The 19,372-nt window shown below is 38.0% G+C and overlaps 1 protein-coding gene and 2 long non-coding RNA genes across 3 annotated transcripts; all 3 read right to left on the bottom strand.

The window, feature by feature from the left end:
• Nucleotides 1-4,174: 4,174 nt before the first annotated feature.
• Nucleotides 4,175-8,104, bottom strand: LOC116403738. The gene is made up of 2 exons (XR_004216570.1): nt 7,435-8,104; nt 4,175-4,862 (listed from the first exon to the last, which is right to left on the bottom strand). It is a non-coding gene; the product is annotated as an uncharacterized LOC116403738 (long non-coding RNA).
• A 187-nt stretch (nt 8,105-8,291) lies between these two features.
• LOC116403729 lies at nt 8,292-10,388 on the bottom strand. Its single transcript, XR_004216558.1, has 4 exons — nt 9,578-10,388; nt 9,413-9,485; nt 9,279-9,327; nt 8,292-8,488 (listed from the first exon to the last, which is right to left on the bottom strand). It is a non-coding gene; the product is annotated as an uncharacterized LOC116403729 (long non-coding RNA).
• Nucleotides 10,389-14,051: 3,663 nt separating this feature from the next.
• Nucleotides 14,052-15,107, bottom strand: LOC116403919. The gene has a single exon (XM_031885865.1). The coding sequence runs from the start codon at nt 15,105-15,107 to the stop codon at nt 14,052-14,054; it is 1,056 nt and encodes a 351-aa protein (XP_031741725.1).
• Between the last annotated feature and the right edge of the window lie 4,265 nt (nt 15,108-19,372).

Raw genomic sequence — 19,372 nt, 5'->3', positions numbered from 1 at the left:
ATCACGAACTTAAACTCCAAGGCTTCCTCGTAGACTTCTTCTCCACGAAATGCTTGATTCTTCTCGCGAAGACCACCCAAAACTCCTAGTCTAACACTCAAAACTTTCATTTCTTAACTTACGCAAAGACTTTTTCGCTTCTTATCGCACAACTTCTTTCGCGAACTACACACTTATCGCAAAAAAGTATACTTAACCGTAAAAGATCTTATCACTTAATCTTTCCATGGATTTATTTGAACACCAACTTCTTAATTCTTAGCCGAATTTTACTTCCTTACTCGAATTAGAAATGGGTCGCACAACTTCCTTCGCAAACTACCCACTGAATCGCAATAACGTATACTTAACCATAAATTTTTTTATCGCTTAATCCTTTTCGTGGATTTATTCAAACGCCAAATTCTTAATACCTAGCCAAATTTACTTCATTACTCAAATTAGAAATGGGTCTCACATTTAGAGCCTATCGCTTCTTTAAGATACATGATCTTACTGATTCAGAGAAATTAACCACAGGCGTTATTAGTTTTGATGATCTGGCATTGGATTGGTACCAAGCACAAGAAGAGTTGGAAGTTTTTAAGAATTGGGCTGACCTGAAAGAACGAATGCTTGTACAGTTTCGATCAATTCGAGAAGGAACTTTGGTTGGAAGATTTTTCTCAATCAAACAGAAAATGAATGTAGAAGACTACCGCAACCGATTTGATCGATATTTAGCTCTAGTAGCATTTCTTCAAACGGTAGTGTTAGAGGAGACTTTGATGATTGGGCTTAGCCCATGAATAAAAATGGAAGTGGAAACTGTGGAACCGATTGGGTTGGCCCAGATGATGAAATTTGCGTTGAAGATTGAGAATAAGGAACTAGTGAGAAAAGAGTGTGGGTTGAGCAGTGCATTTCATGTAAAACTGCAACTCACCCTATCTATTGTGGAAAACAACAATACAATGATGACTAAGGAAGAAACCAGCAATGGAAAGTCTACTGATGAGAGCTATCACCCTGAAGGGAGTTACTGATAGAACTAAGACATGCACAACAGAAAAAGAATCGAAATTCTACCCTAATTGGGCTTAATTAACGAGACTAAACCAAAAAATAAGGTTTTTAGAATACTTACATTTGAAGCTGCGTTTTATTCGAACAACCACTAAGTTTGACTTAGTATCCTCTAGACTCATAATCGAGTTGTGGGACCCGTTGGATGAAAGAACCGGACGAGAGAAATAGATGAAAAAAATGGGCGTGGTAAATTTTTTTTTTTTTTTTAAGTAAATAAGAAAAAGAAATTCCATTTGGTGTGAAAGCCCAAATTTAATAGGAAAATGAAAGGGAATTCCTTGGAAAGTTGGTTTGTGTGTCATTAAAAGTCAAGGTGGAAAACAAAGTACAACATATGGCTAAATGTGAGAGTAGGCGTGCAAGTATAATAAATACCTACCAAGATGTTTATTAATAACATGTGTTTGATACATAATTACAACACTTTGACCAAACAACCAATGCTTAACTATTTTCAAAACGTCTGGTCATCTCGCTGCAAATCCTTCAACCTTCTTCTCTACTTGGCCTAAACACCTCATCTTGGAAGATGAATTTTTGAAAGAATGTCTAAAAGACTAAGGTTTTATGAAATCCTTTTCGCAATACCTTTTCATAAACATCATTTCGCATAAACAACATCAAATAATTTTATCTCGCATAAACCTTTCTTTATCCTTAACATACTCATAACATAACAATTTCACATAAACACACATTAGTTAACATTCATTCCTTTCACCAAGGATTTTGAATCGTTCTCTACACTTTGATGTAGAACATCTCCCTTCTTGATGTTTCTTGAGTTTTATCCTAGAGGAGTGGTTTGAATTACCATTTTTATAGTTTAGGATTAGTTATTTGAATTACCAATTTTGTATCTTGAGTTAGTTATAACTAACTCAACTCCAAGTTAAACTAACTCAACCCCAAGTTAGTTTAACAACTCTCGTAATCTCCAGCCTATAAAAAAGCTTCTCATTTTCATTAATAAGACATAAAAAAAAAAGAGGCATTATACATAAAGATTTCTAGCTTTGCAATTACTGCATCAATTGGTATCAGAGTGTGATCCTAGCTCACTCTTCCCTAAAAAAACTTGGATCCTACCACTCTTATCCATGGACGCAGAAGCCTCCTTCAACCAAGGCTTGCAGTTGGTAGAACAAGCTATTGAAGAACTTCGAAAAGGGCAGTCGGATATACAGCAATCGTTAGTAGAATTAACAAACCTTTTTACCCGATTTCATGTCCAACCTTTAGAAGAAGCAATTCATCCCCCAAGAAACCCAATTGCAGCAAACCAAGAAAGACAAGAAAGACCAAGAAACCCAATTGCAGCAAACCAAGAAAGACAAGAAAGACCAATAAACCCTGTTGTAAACCAAGAACTACTAAGAAATCAACCTATTCACATCCACAATAATCGATTGTATGGAAACAACGTACTTGGAAATTTCTTAAACGATTCTGACTCTTTCGATGAAGACAACTTGCTGAACATTCATCAAGAACCTCAACAAAGGTTTGGACTTCGACCATACTTTCAAGAAGATCAAGAAATACGTATGAAAGTGGATCTCCCTACCTTCAATGGTCGAATGGACGTGGAGAAGTTTCTTGATTGGATCAAGAACGTAGAAATTTTTTTCGACTATGCCAATACACCCGAACACAAGAAGGTTCGATTAGTTGCTCTCAAACTTCAAGGTGGCGCAAGCGCTTGGTGGGATCAATTACAAAACAATAGACGATTATTCGGTAAACAATCTAAAGATTAGCTGAATATCTTATAAAAAGATGTTGCCGTAGGCTTAGTGGTGACAGGTGAGAAAGTAAGCTGTATCTTTTATGACTCTTAAACGTTGAAGTCAATCAATGAGTTCCAAATGCAATATTGGAAGTTTTCTTAAATATTTTGATGCTTTTGCATGTTGTGAAAGAACTTGGTTAGATGTGAGAAAGGGGTTTATGAGATTAGTTACTTACTATTCCCTTTTTCACTGTCATTGCTACTCCGTAGACATGCTATGGGCTCGTGTTTCTGTAGAATATAATTCAGATGCTCTTTCTCTAGAATATAATTTATGTGCTTTCTCTACAAATTTGAAGTAATTTCTACTGCTTTTGCTAATATTCTCTAAAGCTTATTCAAAATGTAGTTGTTTAATGACTGTTCAGATTTAAAATATATTATAGAGTTAAATTTAACACAGTTAATCAGCTTAAGCATTTGACTCTGGTGTTCTTAAGATATAAATTCAAATCCCTATAATTTTATCATGTTGATCTTTTCAATCTTCTCACATACCGTCTTCATTTCATAATCTTGCCTACTAGCTGTGTATCATCAATGAAATTACCATAGGAGTCCACATGTGGTAATTATGGATCTAGCACGATATACTGCGTATCATGTTGTTGGAGATCAGTTTAAATGATTAACCAGTCTATTGGTGGTTTGAGTCTTTTCTTTTGAATCTATAGGTTGTTCAATGGTCTAATATTAACTGTGTTTAGATTTATGGTAATTTTCATTCTTTTACAGCCTTAATAACCAAGAAAAGGTGTGCTTTGATAATCTTTTCTTTCTCTTCAGCATGTTGGTAATGTAGAAAGATTACATGTATACTATGCCCATGGACTAGATAGCCCAACCTTTGTTCGCCGGTGTTATTGGCTCCTAGATAAGTATGTTATGGTTGAAAGAAAATTGTTAAATTGCTTGCTACCAGTTGTTTCAGTGGGGTCTATCCCCATCATGCCACAAGCAAAGAAAAATGAAATTAGACAGTGGCAGTATATCGTGTTCTACTTATATAATTTATGACTTTCTTCTGCTTTTTGTTCAGGACCTTTGAACACATTGTCCTTGTTCATTACCGTGAAACACAAGAGGTTAGGTTCAACACAATGCATCTGCAGTTACTAAAATATTATCTTGAGACAAACTTTTATCATTTGGACTACTACATCTATTTAAGATTTGCTGATTTTTCCTCCATGGTTGCAATATTAGAACTTCATCCAAAATAATGTTGTCATGTGTGTCTTTAAATTTTTACTGGCAGTCTGGCACCATATAGATCTAGTAGTTGTGCATGCATGTCTTCCTCTCTATCCTCCATTGAAAAACTCGATAATTATCTATTTGTGTTTTATTTTGATGATTTAATCCAACATTTATTATGGATAAAGTCAGCCATAAAATACATATGTTTACTACTGCTCTTTGTACATTTTAAATACTAGATTTCTTGATGATTGTTGTCTTTAAGTTGCTCTTAATGTTGTTGCATATCGAGAAATGCACTGTAATTTCTGTACCAATTTTATCACTGCTTTTAACTAAATCTTCAAAAATCAAGGCACCACCTGGATGTAGAGTGCTATATGGTGATTCAAGTGTTGAGAGTTCTCTTTCTTCTGCTATCCATAAATTTATGGAATGGAAAGGCAATGATCATGACACTATTTTTTGTCAGATAAACACAGGTTTCATATGCTTCAACTCTGTGGTGCTTCACAGCACACGGATAAAACTTCCAAACATTCTGCACCCAATATTACCATAATGCATTTGGACACTTCATTAACAACTTCTTACAATTAGCCTTTCTATATTGAAAATAATTCGTTGTCTTAACTTCATGTTGCTGCTAGTTTCAAAATTTTGCATCCACATCGTTGAACTCAAATTCTGGTTCTGTCTCTAACCCATCAACTCCGTGGCTTTTATCGGAGGAACTTGATTCCAAGGCTACTCATGTTTATTCTCTTGGTGAAAATGAATTGTTAGGTGATACTGGCCGAACCTGTCAAAAATAAATGAGTCATAGTTTGTTTGATCATTCATTTTCTAATCTTTCTTCTTTATATTTAATTAGTTGTTTAATTTCTTAAAAAAGAATTCTGGTTTATTTATAGTATATTTGGTAGTATGCATGCCTCAGCTCCTTTAATGCATGTCTCTTACAGTATATTTGGTAGTCTTTTATAATGTTACACCCTTTTTTTTAATTCCTAAAACCTTTTAACTTTCCAAATTTTCATTCATTCTTTTAGAAAATTATTTTCATTATTTTTTTATGGTTACAAAACCATCCATTAACTACATTAATTAGACAATTCACTCCAATAATAAATAAATAACTTTTTTGGATCTAAGGTCTTTTCTCATTCTACAAATTTAATTTACTATATAAAGGTTATTATGCTAATTGAAAAATATATTTCTCTCAAGTATGCAATGACAGAAAATTAGGTTATAAATATAAAAAAAATATATTTTTAGGTATTATAATTTTTTTAAAAAAATTATATTTTAAATTTTTAATAAAACCTTGCATTTGGGGATTCACATGTTGTTACTTGTCGAACCAAAAAAGATAAATTCGTGGTGAAAACTCTTTAAAAGCCCAATTCGTGGAAGGAAAAATTGAAGTGTGGCGTTGAGTTATTTTGTTGTTGAAGAAGATCAGTAAAAAACCCACAGCATTAAAACTTCTTTTTGTTTCTTTAAGTATATTTTAGATTGCAACGTATTTTCTATTTGGGTTTAGTTAGGGTTTCTCTTGTTTATTCCAAGATATGCATGGATAGTTCATGTTCGACTATTTGGAAAGAGGGATTTATGTAGCACGGGTATTATATTCTGGTTTTGGAAGTGTCGAGATAAATTAAGGACTTTTTTAATCTTCTTCAAACAAACCTATACGAAGGCGAAGAATAATTTGTGCTTGTATTTTAGTCGGAATAAGAAGAAACATGAAGAGAATGCCCACGAGGAAAATGACCATGAGAAAAAGTTGTGTATTCCTCCATCCATAACTGAGCTCTCTAATGTGTATTCCTCCCTCCATAACTGGCTTACTTTGGACTGTTTGGATAGAAAGAAGAATCCTTCGAAGCCCTAGACTTGTCTCTACCGCATTCGAAAATGCCAAGTTCTCTCTGAGGATCTCTAACTTCTGCCGTGTTCACCGTCCGTCCGTCCGCGTTCACCACGTCTGCGTTCACCGCGTTCACCACGTCCGAGTTTATCTAATATATTTTTCCAAATCTTAAAGAAGAACTTTTGATTTCATTGGAGTTTATCATTAGAGGCATTACTATATTGGCTGCCTCTCAGTGGGCGATAGGTTTTCCAATGGTCATTTGAGACTGGTTGATAATAGCAAAAGTTAGAGCTTGAGAAGAAGGAGCGAAGAAAGTAGTGAAGACAAAAGAAGAAAGAAAGCTGAGTGAAAAACGAAAATTGACAAGGTAGAGATGTGACATGAAAATGATGATGAGAAGTGAAGGAGGCACGACACAATACTGGTACACAATAACAAAGCCTTGATAATTAAAAAAAGGATGGTGCCAAGAAAATTTAAATACAAAAAAAATGAAGGTTCTTGCAAGTGTATTGAGTGAATGGGAGAAAGAAAGGATAAAAAAGGTAGAAAGAGAGAAAGAGAAGTCAAGGGTAGAGATACATAGCTTTGTATATAGAAACTTTATGTTTATACTCCATTATACGTTGTGGAGAATATAACATCCTGATATGTTTGATTCAATTTGAATGATGCAATTATTTATTTTTCTGCAATAATTCTACTTCTAGAACCTAAATTTTGAAAGCCTACTAATTTTTCAGAATTAATTCGAGACCCCACTTTTGCTCCCCTTCCTACCTACGGTTACTTTTTGCTTAAACTTTAAAAGTTGTTTGAAAATTTTTGCTGAAACTTGTAAAATTTGTTTGAAGTTCGTATATCTCTCACATATTGCAAGGTTTCTTAATTATTTTATTGAATTTCCTACATAAATGCATTCAAACATGAGTTGACATAAATGCATTTTGCTATCAAGAGAGTATACCATACATGCATGTGTAGGACTTTTATCCCTTATATTTTATAATTTGTCTTACTACTGTTATTGACTGATATACCAATATACATGTGTAAAGTATTGATCATATAATTAATATTAAATTTATTACATTCACTCATCAATTTAAGTTTTTTAGTCAATGTATGTTCATGATGTACCATGGTCATATCATAATAGAATAGATCCAAGATTATATATGTTCAAACCAACTGGTGATTTAATTATCAAAGATATTATGATTTTGTCCAGTTTTTTTTTCAGTCACTACTAGAAAAATGGATTTTAATCAAGACATTGTGTCGTTGAAAATAAAAGAAAAAAGAGGTGGGATGAGGTACATTGTGTTGTTGAAAATAAAAATATGGATTATTTCTTAAAACAATCATATTGACACAATTTAATTTATTTCAAAACAATTTTTGCGTCATTAATTAACAATTTTTTTGTCATTAAAAAAATTTTCAAATGAAAAAACCTCAAATTTCAAAAAAGTTCGAAGTGGGCTACCGAGTCGTTATGAAGAACCCTTGCCCTCCAATTTTTTGCCACTTGCCGTCGTCGATTCCACACTCCAACCACTGTTGTCGTTGCTCCCACAACAAGCCTTCGCCGTCAAACCCACCAATCTAGCCACTTTCGTCGAATAAATTTATTTAGAAATATAAGTTTTAATGACACTTGAAATCAAGAAAAAGGGATATGAGGGAATAAAATGTGTCGTTAAAAATAAAAATACAAAATTTTTTGTGACACAAATTGAGTTTTCTTGACAAAATTTTCGCATTGTAAATAATGGCATAAATTATGTGTCATTAAAAATTACCCTAATAAAAAATCAATGTTTTCCTTCAATCATATGCTTTTTGATTTAAAACAAATAATTCGAAGCTTTCATCCCACTTGTGAACAATGACCGAAAAAAACCTTACTTCATCCCACATCGTCACTGTCTTTAGCTCTCTCGCAAATGCTCTCTGGCGACGTTCCCCCCTCTCTCGCAAATACTCTTCACGACTTTTTCTCTCTCTCAAAATTAAGCTCTTCGCCCACCGTTTGAAGGAACTCACCAAATTTGCAAGTAATTGAAGAATTTGTGGTCCATGAGATCGATTAAGTCCATTTATGAGTTAGTTTGATTAGATTATGTCACATATACATGTATTACAATTAAGGGACACTTGCGAAAATGGCAAAATAAGTTATAATAATTAAGTCCATAGAACACATACTTTATTATTTGAGAAAGTGACAAAAACAAAGACCAACTGTAACGACCCAACTTTTCTAGGTAAGTCGAGGTCGTTAATTTTTGACAAAAGACTTTGGTTGATACAAAATGAAATGTAAGCCAATTGAAAAACAACTTTAAGTCAGGCCTGATTTTCAAATATTCCAAAAACTTAAAAAAAGTACTATTTACAAATAAAAGTTTGTAAGCTAAGTTTCAATACAACGTCTTAAACCTAAAACAAACAATAAGCGGAAGCAAAATAACACATTTCCTATGGCAATCACACTTCCTTCCTGCCCCTCGCCGGTTTGCCGCCTTTATTACCTTTGCCTGAAAATTAAACATAAGAAGGGTGAGTATAAAAATACCCAGTAAGAGACCCTCTACTGGTCCCGTCAGGGGAAAAATAAATTGTTAACATTCTATTGGGACACCCTGTACAGTCGCAGTCTTGTGATCCCGTAGGATGCACATTTCAGTCTAACGCCCCGAGGGACGTACATTTCAGTGTAGTGTTCTGCAGAAACACATATCAGTCTAATGCTCCCGAAGGTGCAGAATAATTGGTGATCCCGTGGGACACCTACAAGGCACACATCCCAATAAAAGCTAACAATTTTTCCCCTCAATCCATTCGTACCATCTTTCAGTTACTTCAAAATATAAAGTTCTTTCACTCAACGTTCTAACAGTCAACTTATCTCACTTTAGCCCAATGTCTGTCAGTAACATACTAATACGTCAGTCAATCAAACTATATAGTCATAACGCCTCTCAGTTCACCAGCACACAGTCATACTTTAGTATAACGTACACCCAGTCTAAACGACAATCACAAGTTCACATCCGCATCTCATACAAACACAATCTACAATTGTCGTCCTGTCTACATCCACACACATATATATATATTCCAAGACAATCACAATATGCATTCAACATCAAGTCTACTTCAATCCATGTGTATATATATATTTTCAGTCATCCACAGTATACATTCAACACCGAACCTACATCCATACGTATATATATATTGTCTCAACACATTTACTCAATCAGAGGTGACTAACATTACAATTCAAAAGCATAGGTGAGTCCAGTAGAAAATAAAATCCCTTACCTCACTTTTATGCAAGTTCTTCAATCTACTAAATCCAATGAATCAAATCCTAAACATAATCAATCATAAAATCAACATCTTTCTAAATAGTTTCAACCATTCAAATTACCCCATATGTAAATTCCACAACTTACCCAAGAAGTGGAAAATCAAGTCCACTTCAACCTTTTGGAAAATCAAGGATTCGCTCACTGAATCAAGATGTACCTTCAAGAATTAAGCATTTCGCCAACAATTAAATCCAATGGCAGCATTCAACAAAAACCAAGAAACCAACAAAAACCATAACTTGTTCTTACCCAAATATGAGCCCAATGGTTCACGGCGAGGCAAAAATGACAATCAAGAACGAATCAAGCGGCTGTAAATAGAGCAACACTGAATGCGACTCAACTGGAAAAGAAAATCGGCTTCAAATCGTAACTCCGTCTTACAACGAGCAGAAGAACGTCGACTTGATAGGGGACACGTAATTTAGGAAGAGATCGACTTGGATCCGTGTATGACTTCACGAGATGTATGCGTCGACGGCTTCACGGAGGTGAAGACAGACGCGGTCGGAGAGTCACGCGGCAGTGCAGAAAACGGAGGAGAAAGGAACGGGCGGCGGCTGGGCTTGGCTTCGACGGAGACAGAGATTGCGCAGCAGGGCTTCACGAACGGAGAGGAAAGGAATGGGCACGGCGATGCAGATCTGGACGACTGCTGCAAGGTGACGCGTACGGCACTTCACGAACCGGCCGACGGTTGCAGCGACGGATCTGGGTTATGGCGAACTGCAAGGGTGAAGCACAAGCGACGGCGAGGACCTGGACGGCTCGGCGATGCAGATCTGGATGACGATTTGCTTTCCGAGGGAGGCACGACGGTTGTGAGCGGAGAGGCACGGTGGTTGTGAGCGGATGGGCGCGGCGGTTTCGATCCGAAGGAGAAAAGGAAGACGACCGGAAAGAAGAAGAAGAAACGACCGGCAGCTTGTGTGGCCGACTGGGTGAACGGAGAAGAGAGGGATGTGCGGCTGCTAGGGTACGGGAAGGAGAAAGGGATGGAGGACGCACGGGAGGAAGAAGGAAGGAAAAATTTCTTTTTTCTTTTCTTTTATTTAAATAATAAAAATAAAACTAAAATATAAATAAATATATATATAATAAAATTTCTTTTTCTTTTCTTTTATTTAAACTAAATAATAAAACTAAAAATATAAATAAATATATATATAATTATATTATCACATTTTCAAATCTTCTTTCCCCCTTCAACATATTTTCTTCAAAACAATAAATCTTGTACAAATCGAAAAAATCTCTTAAAATAAAATACCTTCGAGTTTGGGGCGTTACATTCTTCCTGCCTTAAGGCGAAAGTTCTAATCCTAAAATAACTCTTGATAACGAGTCCTCATCTCTTCTTCTCGCTCCCATGTCGCCTCTTCAATTCGATGATTCCGCCACAAAACCTTTACTAATGGAATGCTTCTATTACGAAGCATCTTTACCTCTCTAGCGAGAATCTCCACAGGTTGTTCTACATAGCTCAAATGCTCATCAATCTCCAAGGGTTCATAGTCCACGACATGAGATGTATCGGCCACATACTTCCTCAACATCGAAACATGGAAAACATTATGGACTGCAGAGAGTGATGGTGGTAATGCCAAGCGATACGCCACAACACCAACCCTCTCTAAGATCTCAAATGGTCCAACAAAACGAGGACTTAACTTCCCTTTCTTCTCAAAACGCATAACACCCTTCATAGGTGCTACCTTCAAGAATACCTTTTCTCCCACATCAAACTTAAGGTCTTTTCGCCGTACATCTGCATAACTCTTTTGTCTACTCTGCGCTGTTTGCATACGTGCTCTAATCTTTTGAATAGCCTCATTAGTAGACCGAACTAATTTAGGTCCCATCAACCTCTGTTCACCAACCTCACTCCAACAAATAGGGGTTCTACAACATTTACCATACAAAGCCTCAAATGGTGCCATACCGATGGTAGCCTGGAAACTGTTGTTATAAGCAAACTCCATCAAATGTAGATGAGAGTCCCAACTACCTGGAAACTCTAGAACACAAGCTCGTAGCATATCCTCTAAAACTTGGTTCAAACGTTCAGTTTGACCATCAGTTTGTGGATGAAAGGCTGTACTGAAATCTAATCTCGTACCCATAGCAGTCTGAAGTCCCTTCCAAAACTTGGAAGTAAACCGTGCATCCCTGTCAGAAACAATCGATACAGGCACTCCATGCAGTCTCACAACCTCAGTTAAATACAACTGTGCCCACTTACTAGCAGTATAAGTGGATTTCCCTGGTACAAAATGTGCCGATTTCGTAAGCCTGTCTACAACAACCAAAATCACTGTGAAACCCTTCAGGGTCTTAGGCAGCCCTGAAATAAAATCCATCGACACATTCTCCCACTTCCACTCTGGCACACTTAAAGGTTGTAACAAACCTGCTGGTTTCTGTCTAGGTGCCTTAACCTGCTGACATACTAGACACTTACTAACGAATTCCGCCACTTCCCTTTTCATATTCCGCCACCAATAAAATCGTTTTAGATCCTGATACATTTTCGTACTACCAGGATGCATGGAAAATGAAGAATTATGGGCTTCATCTAGTAAGTCAATCTTAGCTGCACTGTTCGCTGGCACACACAAACGTCTCTCAAACATCAATCCACCATCAGAGGATATGGAGAACTCATCAGTCTGCTCTGTTCCAACAAGGCGACGTCTCTCCATCAAATAAGGATCATTACTCTGAGCATCAACAATCTTCTGCCTCAGAGTCAGTTGCACCGTTAATTGAGCTAACTGTGAGGTGACTCTCCCCACAGATACTACAATCTCAGCTCTCTCCAAGTCTCGATGTAATGGTACCTGTCTAGTAATGAGTGCTGCCGAATGTGATACTTTTCTACTAAGAGCATCAGCCACCACATTCGCCTTACCAGGATGGTACAATATCTCACAGTCATAATCCTTTACCAACTCGAGCCACCTTCGCTGTCTCATATTCAACTCCTTCTGAGTGAAGAAGTACTTCAGGCTCTTATGGTCAGTAAAGATTTGTATCTTTTCACCGTACAAATAATGTCTCCATATCTTCAATGCAAAAACCACTGCTGCCAACTCCAAATCATGTGTGGGGTAGTTCTGCTCGTGACTCTTCAACTGACGAGAGGCATAAGCAACCACCTTACCTTTCTGCATCAAAACACAACCCAGTCCTTTCTTGGAAGCATCACTGTAAATCACAAAACTTCCGGATCCATCTGGTACTGTAAGGACCGGTGCAGTAACTAACCTTTGCTTAAGGTTCTGAAAACTATCCTCGCAAGCTGGACTCCAAACAAACGGAGTTCCCTTCCTTGTCAACTGAGTCAAGGGAGTAGCCAAACGTGAAAAATCCTCCACAAACCTCCGGTAGTACCCTGCTAAACCCAGAAAACTACGAACCTCACTAACTGTAGAGGGTCGAGACCAACTGGTAACCGCTTCTATCTTTGCAGGGTCTACAGAAACTCCCTCACTGGAAACCACATGACCAAGAAAAGCCACCTGCTTCAACCAAAATTCGCACTTAGAGAATTTAGCATAAAGTTTATTGACTCGAAGAGTCTCTAACACTTTATGTAAGTGTTCCTCATGTTCGGCCTCAGTCTTGGAATAAACCAAAATATCATCAATGAAGACTATCACAAAAGTGTCTAAGAAATCCTTAAACACCCTGTTCATCAAATCCATAAATACTGCAGGTGCATTAGTCAAACCAAAAGACATTACCATGAATTCATAATGTCCGTACCTCGAACGAAAAGCAGTCTTAGGAATATCACGGTCTCTAATCCTCAACTGGTGATAACCTGACCGTAAGTCAATCTTAGAGAACACCGTGGCTCCCTGTAACTGATCGAACAAATCATCGATTCTAGGTAAAGGATATCTGTTCTTGATTGTTACTTTATTCAACTCTCTATAGTCAATGCAAAGACGCATCGACCCATCCTTCTTCTTCACAAACAATACTGGTGCACCCCAAGGCGACACACTAGGTCGAATAAAGCCTTTGTCAAGCAACTCCTGTAACTGTACCTTCAGTTATTTCAACTCGACAGGAGCCATCCTATAAGGGGCTCTAGAAATGGGAGTAGTGTCTGGCTCCAACTCAATGGCAAAATCAATCTCTCTATGTGGCGGTAGTCCTGGAAGATCTTCTGGAAACACATCTGGGTATTCTCTTACCACAGGTTCTGAAGTTAAGGAAGTCTCATCTTCCCTAGTATCCACCACACTTGCCAAAATACTCCAGGTACCCTGGTTGAGCAGTTTACTAGCTTTCATAGCTGAGATTACTTTAGGCAGTACTACTGTTCCTACCCCTTGAATTTAAAGCTAGATTCGGTAGGGGGACTGAACACAACCTCTTTACGAGAGCAATCAATACTAGCATGATTAGTAGCTAGCCAATCCATACCTAAAATTACATCAAAGTCACGCATATCTAATACCAACAAGGTTACGTCCAGCACACGACCAGCTATCTCAATTTCACATGCTTTAATCTTTTCCTTAGACAACATAATTTCTCCAGACGGTGTAGACACTGACAAAACATAATCTAAGGGTTCCACCTCTAAGCATGCATGCGTCACAAAAAGCGATGAAATAAATGAATGAGAAGACCCCGAGTCAAACAAGGTCAAGGCAAAATGCCCTAACACTGGTAATGTACCTGTCACCACTGTGCAGGCCTTCTCTGCTTATGATCTATTAGTGGCAAAGATTGTACCCCGCTGTGGAGGTTTCGCTCCCTGACTGCTCTGTCCAGCCCCAGTAGATCTCAAGGGACATCGATCAGCCATGTGTCCCTCTTGCTTGCACTTATAACAGACTCTCGTTCCCATCAAACAACGACCCAGGTGGTGTTTCCCACACGTATTGCATAGTGGCTTCTCTCGAGTAGTGTCTCCTGCCCCGCCAGAACTCTGCTGGAAACTGCAAAAAGGATCGCCTAATCTCAAGTTCCTCTGAGGAATTCCCACAGTTCTCTGCTCTGCTTTCCTCTTTTGACCAGACGACGATCCCTTATCAAAACTCCTTGCCCGAATTTCATCCTTCCCAATGCTCATATCCACTGCCAGGCGCAGCGCTTCAGCCTGGGTAGTGGGCTTTAGTGCTCGCACAAAGCCTCTAATCTCATCTCTCAATCCTTTGACGAACCTATCAGCTCTAGCCTGCTCATTACCAACAAGTTCAGGGGCAAAACGCGACAGCATATCAAACTCCTGGTCGTACTCCTCGACTGTCATATGTCCTTGCTTCAATTCCAAGAATTCCTGGCTTTTGGCGTCTCTAAGGTTAGCCGAGAAAAACTTGGTATAGAAGCAGTCTTTAAACTGATCCCAGGTAATCTGTCTCACATCTCCACCTAGCATACGCATCGTAGTTCTCCACCAGATAATACCTCTGTCCCTCAGAAGAAAAGCAGCACACTGAACTCTATGCTCCTCTGGACATCTCATGTAATTAAATATGGTTTCCACAGAGGACAACCACAACTCAGCTTTAGTAGGATCCTCCAGTGACCCATCAAACGTCTGAGGGTCATATTTCCTAAAGTCCCTCAAATGTTTCGCCTCAGCAGAAAGTTGGTTCGGTAATGTCTGCGGCTGTTGTGCAGCCAATCCTTGCGCAGGAGGGGCTGCTGGTGCAGGTGGAGCTGCTGGTACAGGGGGAACCACAGGTGCAGGTGGAACTGCAGGTGCCTGCTGGTTCTGAGCTATAGCCGTCATAAGCTCCGTGAACCTCTGCTCCATGTGAGCAGACAGTGCAGCAAACTCAACATGAGTCACGGGTGCAGTAGGAATTCGCTATTCAGCTTGACCCTCAGTAGGTTGATTACGACCTGCTCCTCTACCCCGACCTCTACGACCTCCTCTACGTACACCTCTCTTTGGCGGCATAATTCCTATTATCCACCAACAACACTCTTTAAAAAGTCTTAATCATAAGCATAAGAAGTCTTTATCGTCATGCAATCTAGTTTAATTTAGGCAAACTCATGCAAATAAACCATACATATAAGCATAAAGCATACCTGACGAGAGACGAAGGGTCGCGTTAGCCATAGGGACATAAAACATAGACTTACATCGTAAGTCAGTCTACAGAACCTAAAACTTAGGCTCTGATACCAACTGTAACGACCCAACTTTTCTAGGTAAGTCGAGGTCGTTAATTTTTGACAAAAGACTTTGGTTGATACAAAATGAAATGTAAGCCAATTGAAAAACAACTTTAAGTCAGGCCTGATTTTCAAATATTCCAAAAACTTAAAAAAAGTACTATTTACAAATAAAAGTTTGTAAGCTAAGTTTCAATACAACGTCTTAAACCTAAAAAAAAACAATAAGCGGAAGCAAAATAACACATTTCCTATGGCAATCACGCTTCCTTCCTGCCCCTCGCCGGTTTGCCGCCTTTATTACCTTTGCCTGAAAATTAAACATAAGAAGGGTGAGTATAAAAATACCCAGTAAGAGACCCTCTACTGGTCCCGTCAGGGAAAAATAAATTGTTAACATTCTATTGGGACACCCTGTACAGTCGCAGTCTTGTGATCCCGTAGGATGCACATTTCAGTCTAACGCCTCGAGGGACGTACATTCCAGTGTAGTGTCCTGCAGAAACACATATCAGTCTAATGCTCCCGAAGGTGCAGAATAATTGGTGATCCCGTGGGACACCTACAAAGCACACATCCGAATAAAAGCTAACAATTTTTCCCCTCAATCCATTCGTACCATCTTTCAGTTACTTCAAAATATAAAGTTCTTTCACTCAACGTTCTAACAGTCAACTTATCTCACTTTAGCCCAATGTCTGTCAGTAACATACTAATACGTCAGTCAATCAAACTATATAGTCATAACGCCTCTCAGTTCACCAGCACACAGTCATACTTTAGTATAACGTACACCCAGTCTAAACGACAATCACAAGTTCACATCCGCATCTCATACAAACACAATCTACAATTGTTGTCCTGTCTACATCCACACACATATATATATTCCAAGACAATCACAATATGCATTCAACATCAAGTCTACTTCAATCCATGTGTATATATATATTTTCAGTCATCCACAGTATACATTCAACACCGAACCTACATCCATACGTATATATATATTGTCTCAACACATTTACTCAATCAGAGGTGACTAACATTACAATTCAAAAGCATAGGTGAGTCCAGTAGAAAATAAAATCCCTTACCTCACTTTTATGCAAGTTCTTCAATCTACTAAATCCAATGAATCAAATCCTAAACATAATCAATCATAAAATCAACATCTTTCTAAATAGTTTCAACCATTCAAATTACCCCATATGTAAATTCCACAACTTACCCAAGAAGTGGAAAATCAAGTCCACTTCAACCTTTTGGAAAATCAAGGATTCGCTCACTGAATCAAGATGTACCTTCAAGAATTAAGCATTTCGCCAACAATTAAATCCAATGGCAGCATTCAACAAAAACCAAGAAACCAACAAAAACCATAACTTGTTCTTACCCAAATATGAGCCCAATGGTTCACGGCGAGGCAAAAATGACAATCAAGAACGAATCAAGCGGCTGTAAATAGAGCAACACTGAATGCGACTCAACTGGAAAAGAAAATCGGCTTCAAATCGTAACTCCGTCTTACAACGAGCAGAAGAACGTCGACTTGATAGGGGACACGTAATTTAGGAAGAGATCGGCTTGGATCCGTGTATGACTTCACGAGATGTATGCGTCGACGGCTTCACGGAGGTGAAGACAGACGCGGTCGGAGAGTCGCGCGGCAGTGTAGAAAACGAAGAAGAAAGGAACGGGCGGCGGCTGAGCTTGGCTTCGACGGAGACAGAGATTGCGCAGCAGGTCTTCACGAACGGAGAGGAAAGGAATGGGCACGGCGACGCAGATCTGGACGACTGCTGCAAGGTGACGCGTACGGCTTGCTTCACGAACCGACCGACGATTGCAGCGACGGATCTGGGTTACGGCGAACTGCAAGGGTGAAGCACATGCGGCGGCGAGGACCTAGACGGCTCGGCGATGCAGATCTGGACGACGATTTGCTTTCCGAGGGAGGCACGACGGTTGTGAGCGGAGAGGCACGGCGGTTGTGAGCGAATGGGCGCGGCGGTTTCGATCCGAAGGAGAAAAGGAAGACGACCGGAAAGAAGAAGAAACGACCGGCAGCTTGTGTGGCCGACTGGGTGAACGGAGAAGAGAGGGATGTGCGGCTGCTAGGGTACGGGAAGGAGAAAGGGATGGAGGACGCACGGGAGGAAGAAGGAAGGAAAATTTTCTTTTTTCTTTTCTTTTATTTAAATAATAAAAATAAAACTAAAATATAAATAAATATATATATAATAAAATTTCTTTTTCTTTTCTTTTATTTAAACTAAATAATAAAACTAAAAATATAAATAAATATATATATAATTATATTATCACATTTTCAAATCTTCTTTCCCCCCTTCAACATATTTTCTTCAAAACAATAAATCTTGTACAAATCGAAAAAATCTCTTAAAATAAAATACCTTCGAGTTTGGGGCGTTACACCAACTCACACATCAAGAGGTAAAATGTCACAAATGCCCTCGTTATTGATGTACATTTGATACACCTTATACACGTCTGATACACCTAATACCTCTTGATACATTAAGTCCATTTATGAGTTAGTTTGATTAGATTATGTCACATATACATGTATTACAATTAAGGGACACTTGCGAAAATGGCAAAATAAGTTATAATAATTAAGTCCATAGAACACATACTTTATTATTTGAGAAAATGACAAAAACAAAGACCAACTCACACATCAAGAGGTAAAATGTCACAAATGCCCTCGTTATTGATGTACATTTGATACACCTTATACACGTCTGATACACCTAATACCCCTTGATACACTTGATACTTCTTACTGATACACTTGATACATTTGATAGATACAATTCATGCACTCGGTACTCATTGATACACTCGATACTTTTTGATACACACCTGAAACATCTTCATACACATAATACTTCTCGTTCCACATAATACTTCTCGTTACACTTGATTCTTCTTGATACACTTGATACCCCTGAGACCTTGATACACTTGATTAGTTTGATACACTTAAAGACTTCACTTATAAGTTTGATACACTTGATACACCACTAATAAACTTGTTATACTTCATTGGTACACTTAACAAATTCGATATGTTTGACGTACATGCACTACAAGAAATTTACCCTTTGTCGATGACAAATATCGTCAGTAAATCTTCAAAAACTAATCAACTTTTCTTTTGCCAACGAAATTAAGCTGTCAACACACACCGTCAGGTAGGTCTGTCGGAAGATCCTCTATCGATGGCAAAAAATAAACTGTCAGCAAAAATAGGAACTATCGATGAAATTGAACCATCAGTGGGCGTGTGTGTGTGCGCATGTCCACGTGTGCTTGGGTGTGTGTATGCGCACATACATGTGTACGTGAGTAGGTGTGTGCGTGTTTGCGTGTGCATTTGTGTGCGTGCGGTTTGGTGTGCGTGTGCATGTGTGTGTTTGTGTGTGTGTGCCTATGTTCGTGTGTGTGTGCGTGTATGGGTGCACGCGCGTGCAAGTGTATGTATGTGTGTGCGCGTGTGATTGTGTGTGAATAAGTTGATATTTTTTAATGTTGAGTTTCTCCCAATTTTAAAACAATAATTTAATTATCTTGATATTCAAGCCATTAATATTATTGTGAGATAAAGATAGTGAATAAGTTGATATTTTTTAATTTTGAAATTCAGTTAAAGTTATTTTGATACAAAATCTATTGCTGAGATTATCATATTCTGAAAAATAATAATTTTGTTATTTTGAAATTCAATTTGGTTATTTTGAAATTCAAATTCAATTAGGTTATTTTGAAATTAGTAAGATTAAATAAAGTTGAAGTCTTGAATCCATTAGTTGAGTCCCGAGATATTAAGAAAAAAGTATGATATGAGTTTATGTATCTTTTTCAGGTAAA

Source organism: Cucumis sativus, chromosome 5, assembly GCF_000004075.3.
Source record: "Cucumis sativus cultivar 9930 chromosome 5, Cucumber_9930_V3, whole genome shotgun sequence".
Classification (NCBI taxonomy): domain Eukaryota; kingdom Viridiplantae; phylum Streptophyta; class Magnoliopsida; order Cucurbitales; family Cucurbitaceae; genus Cucumis; species Cucumis sativus.
The sequence above is the reverse complement of the archived record's forward strand: the minus strand, read 5'-3'. Positions and strand labels throughout refer to the sequence as shown.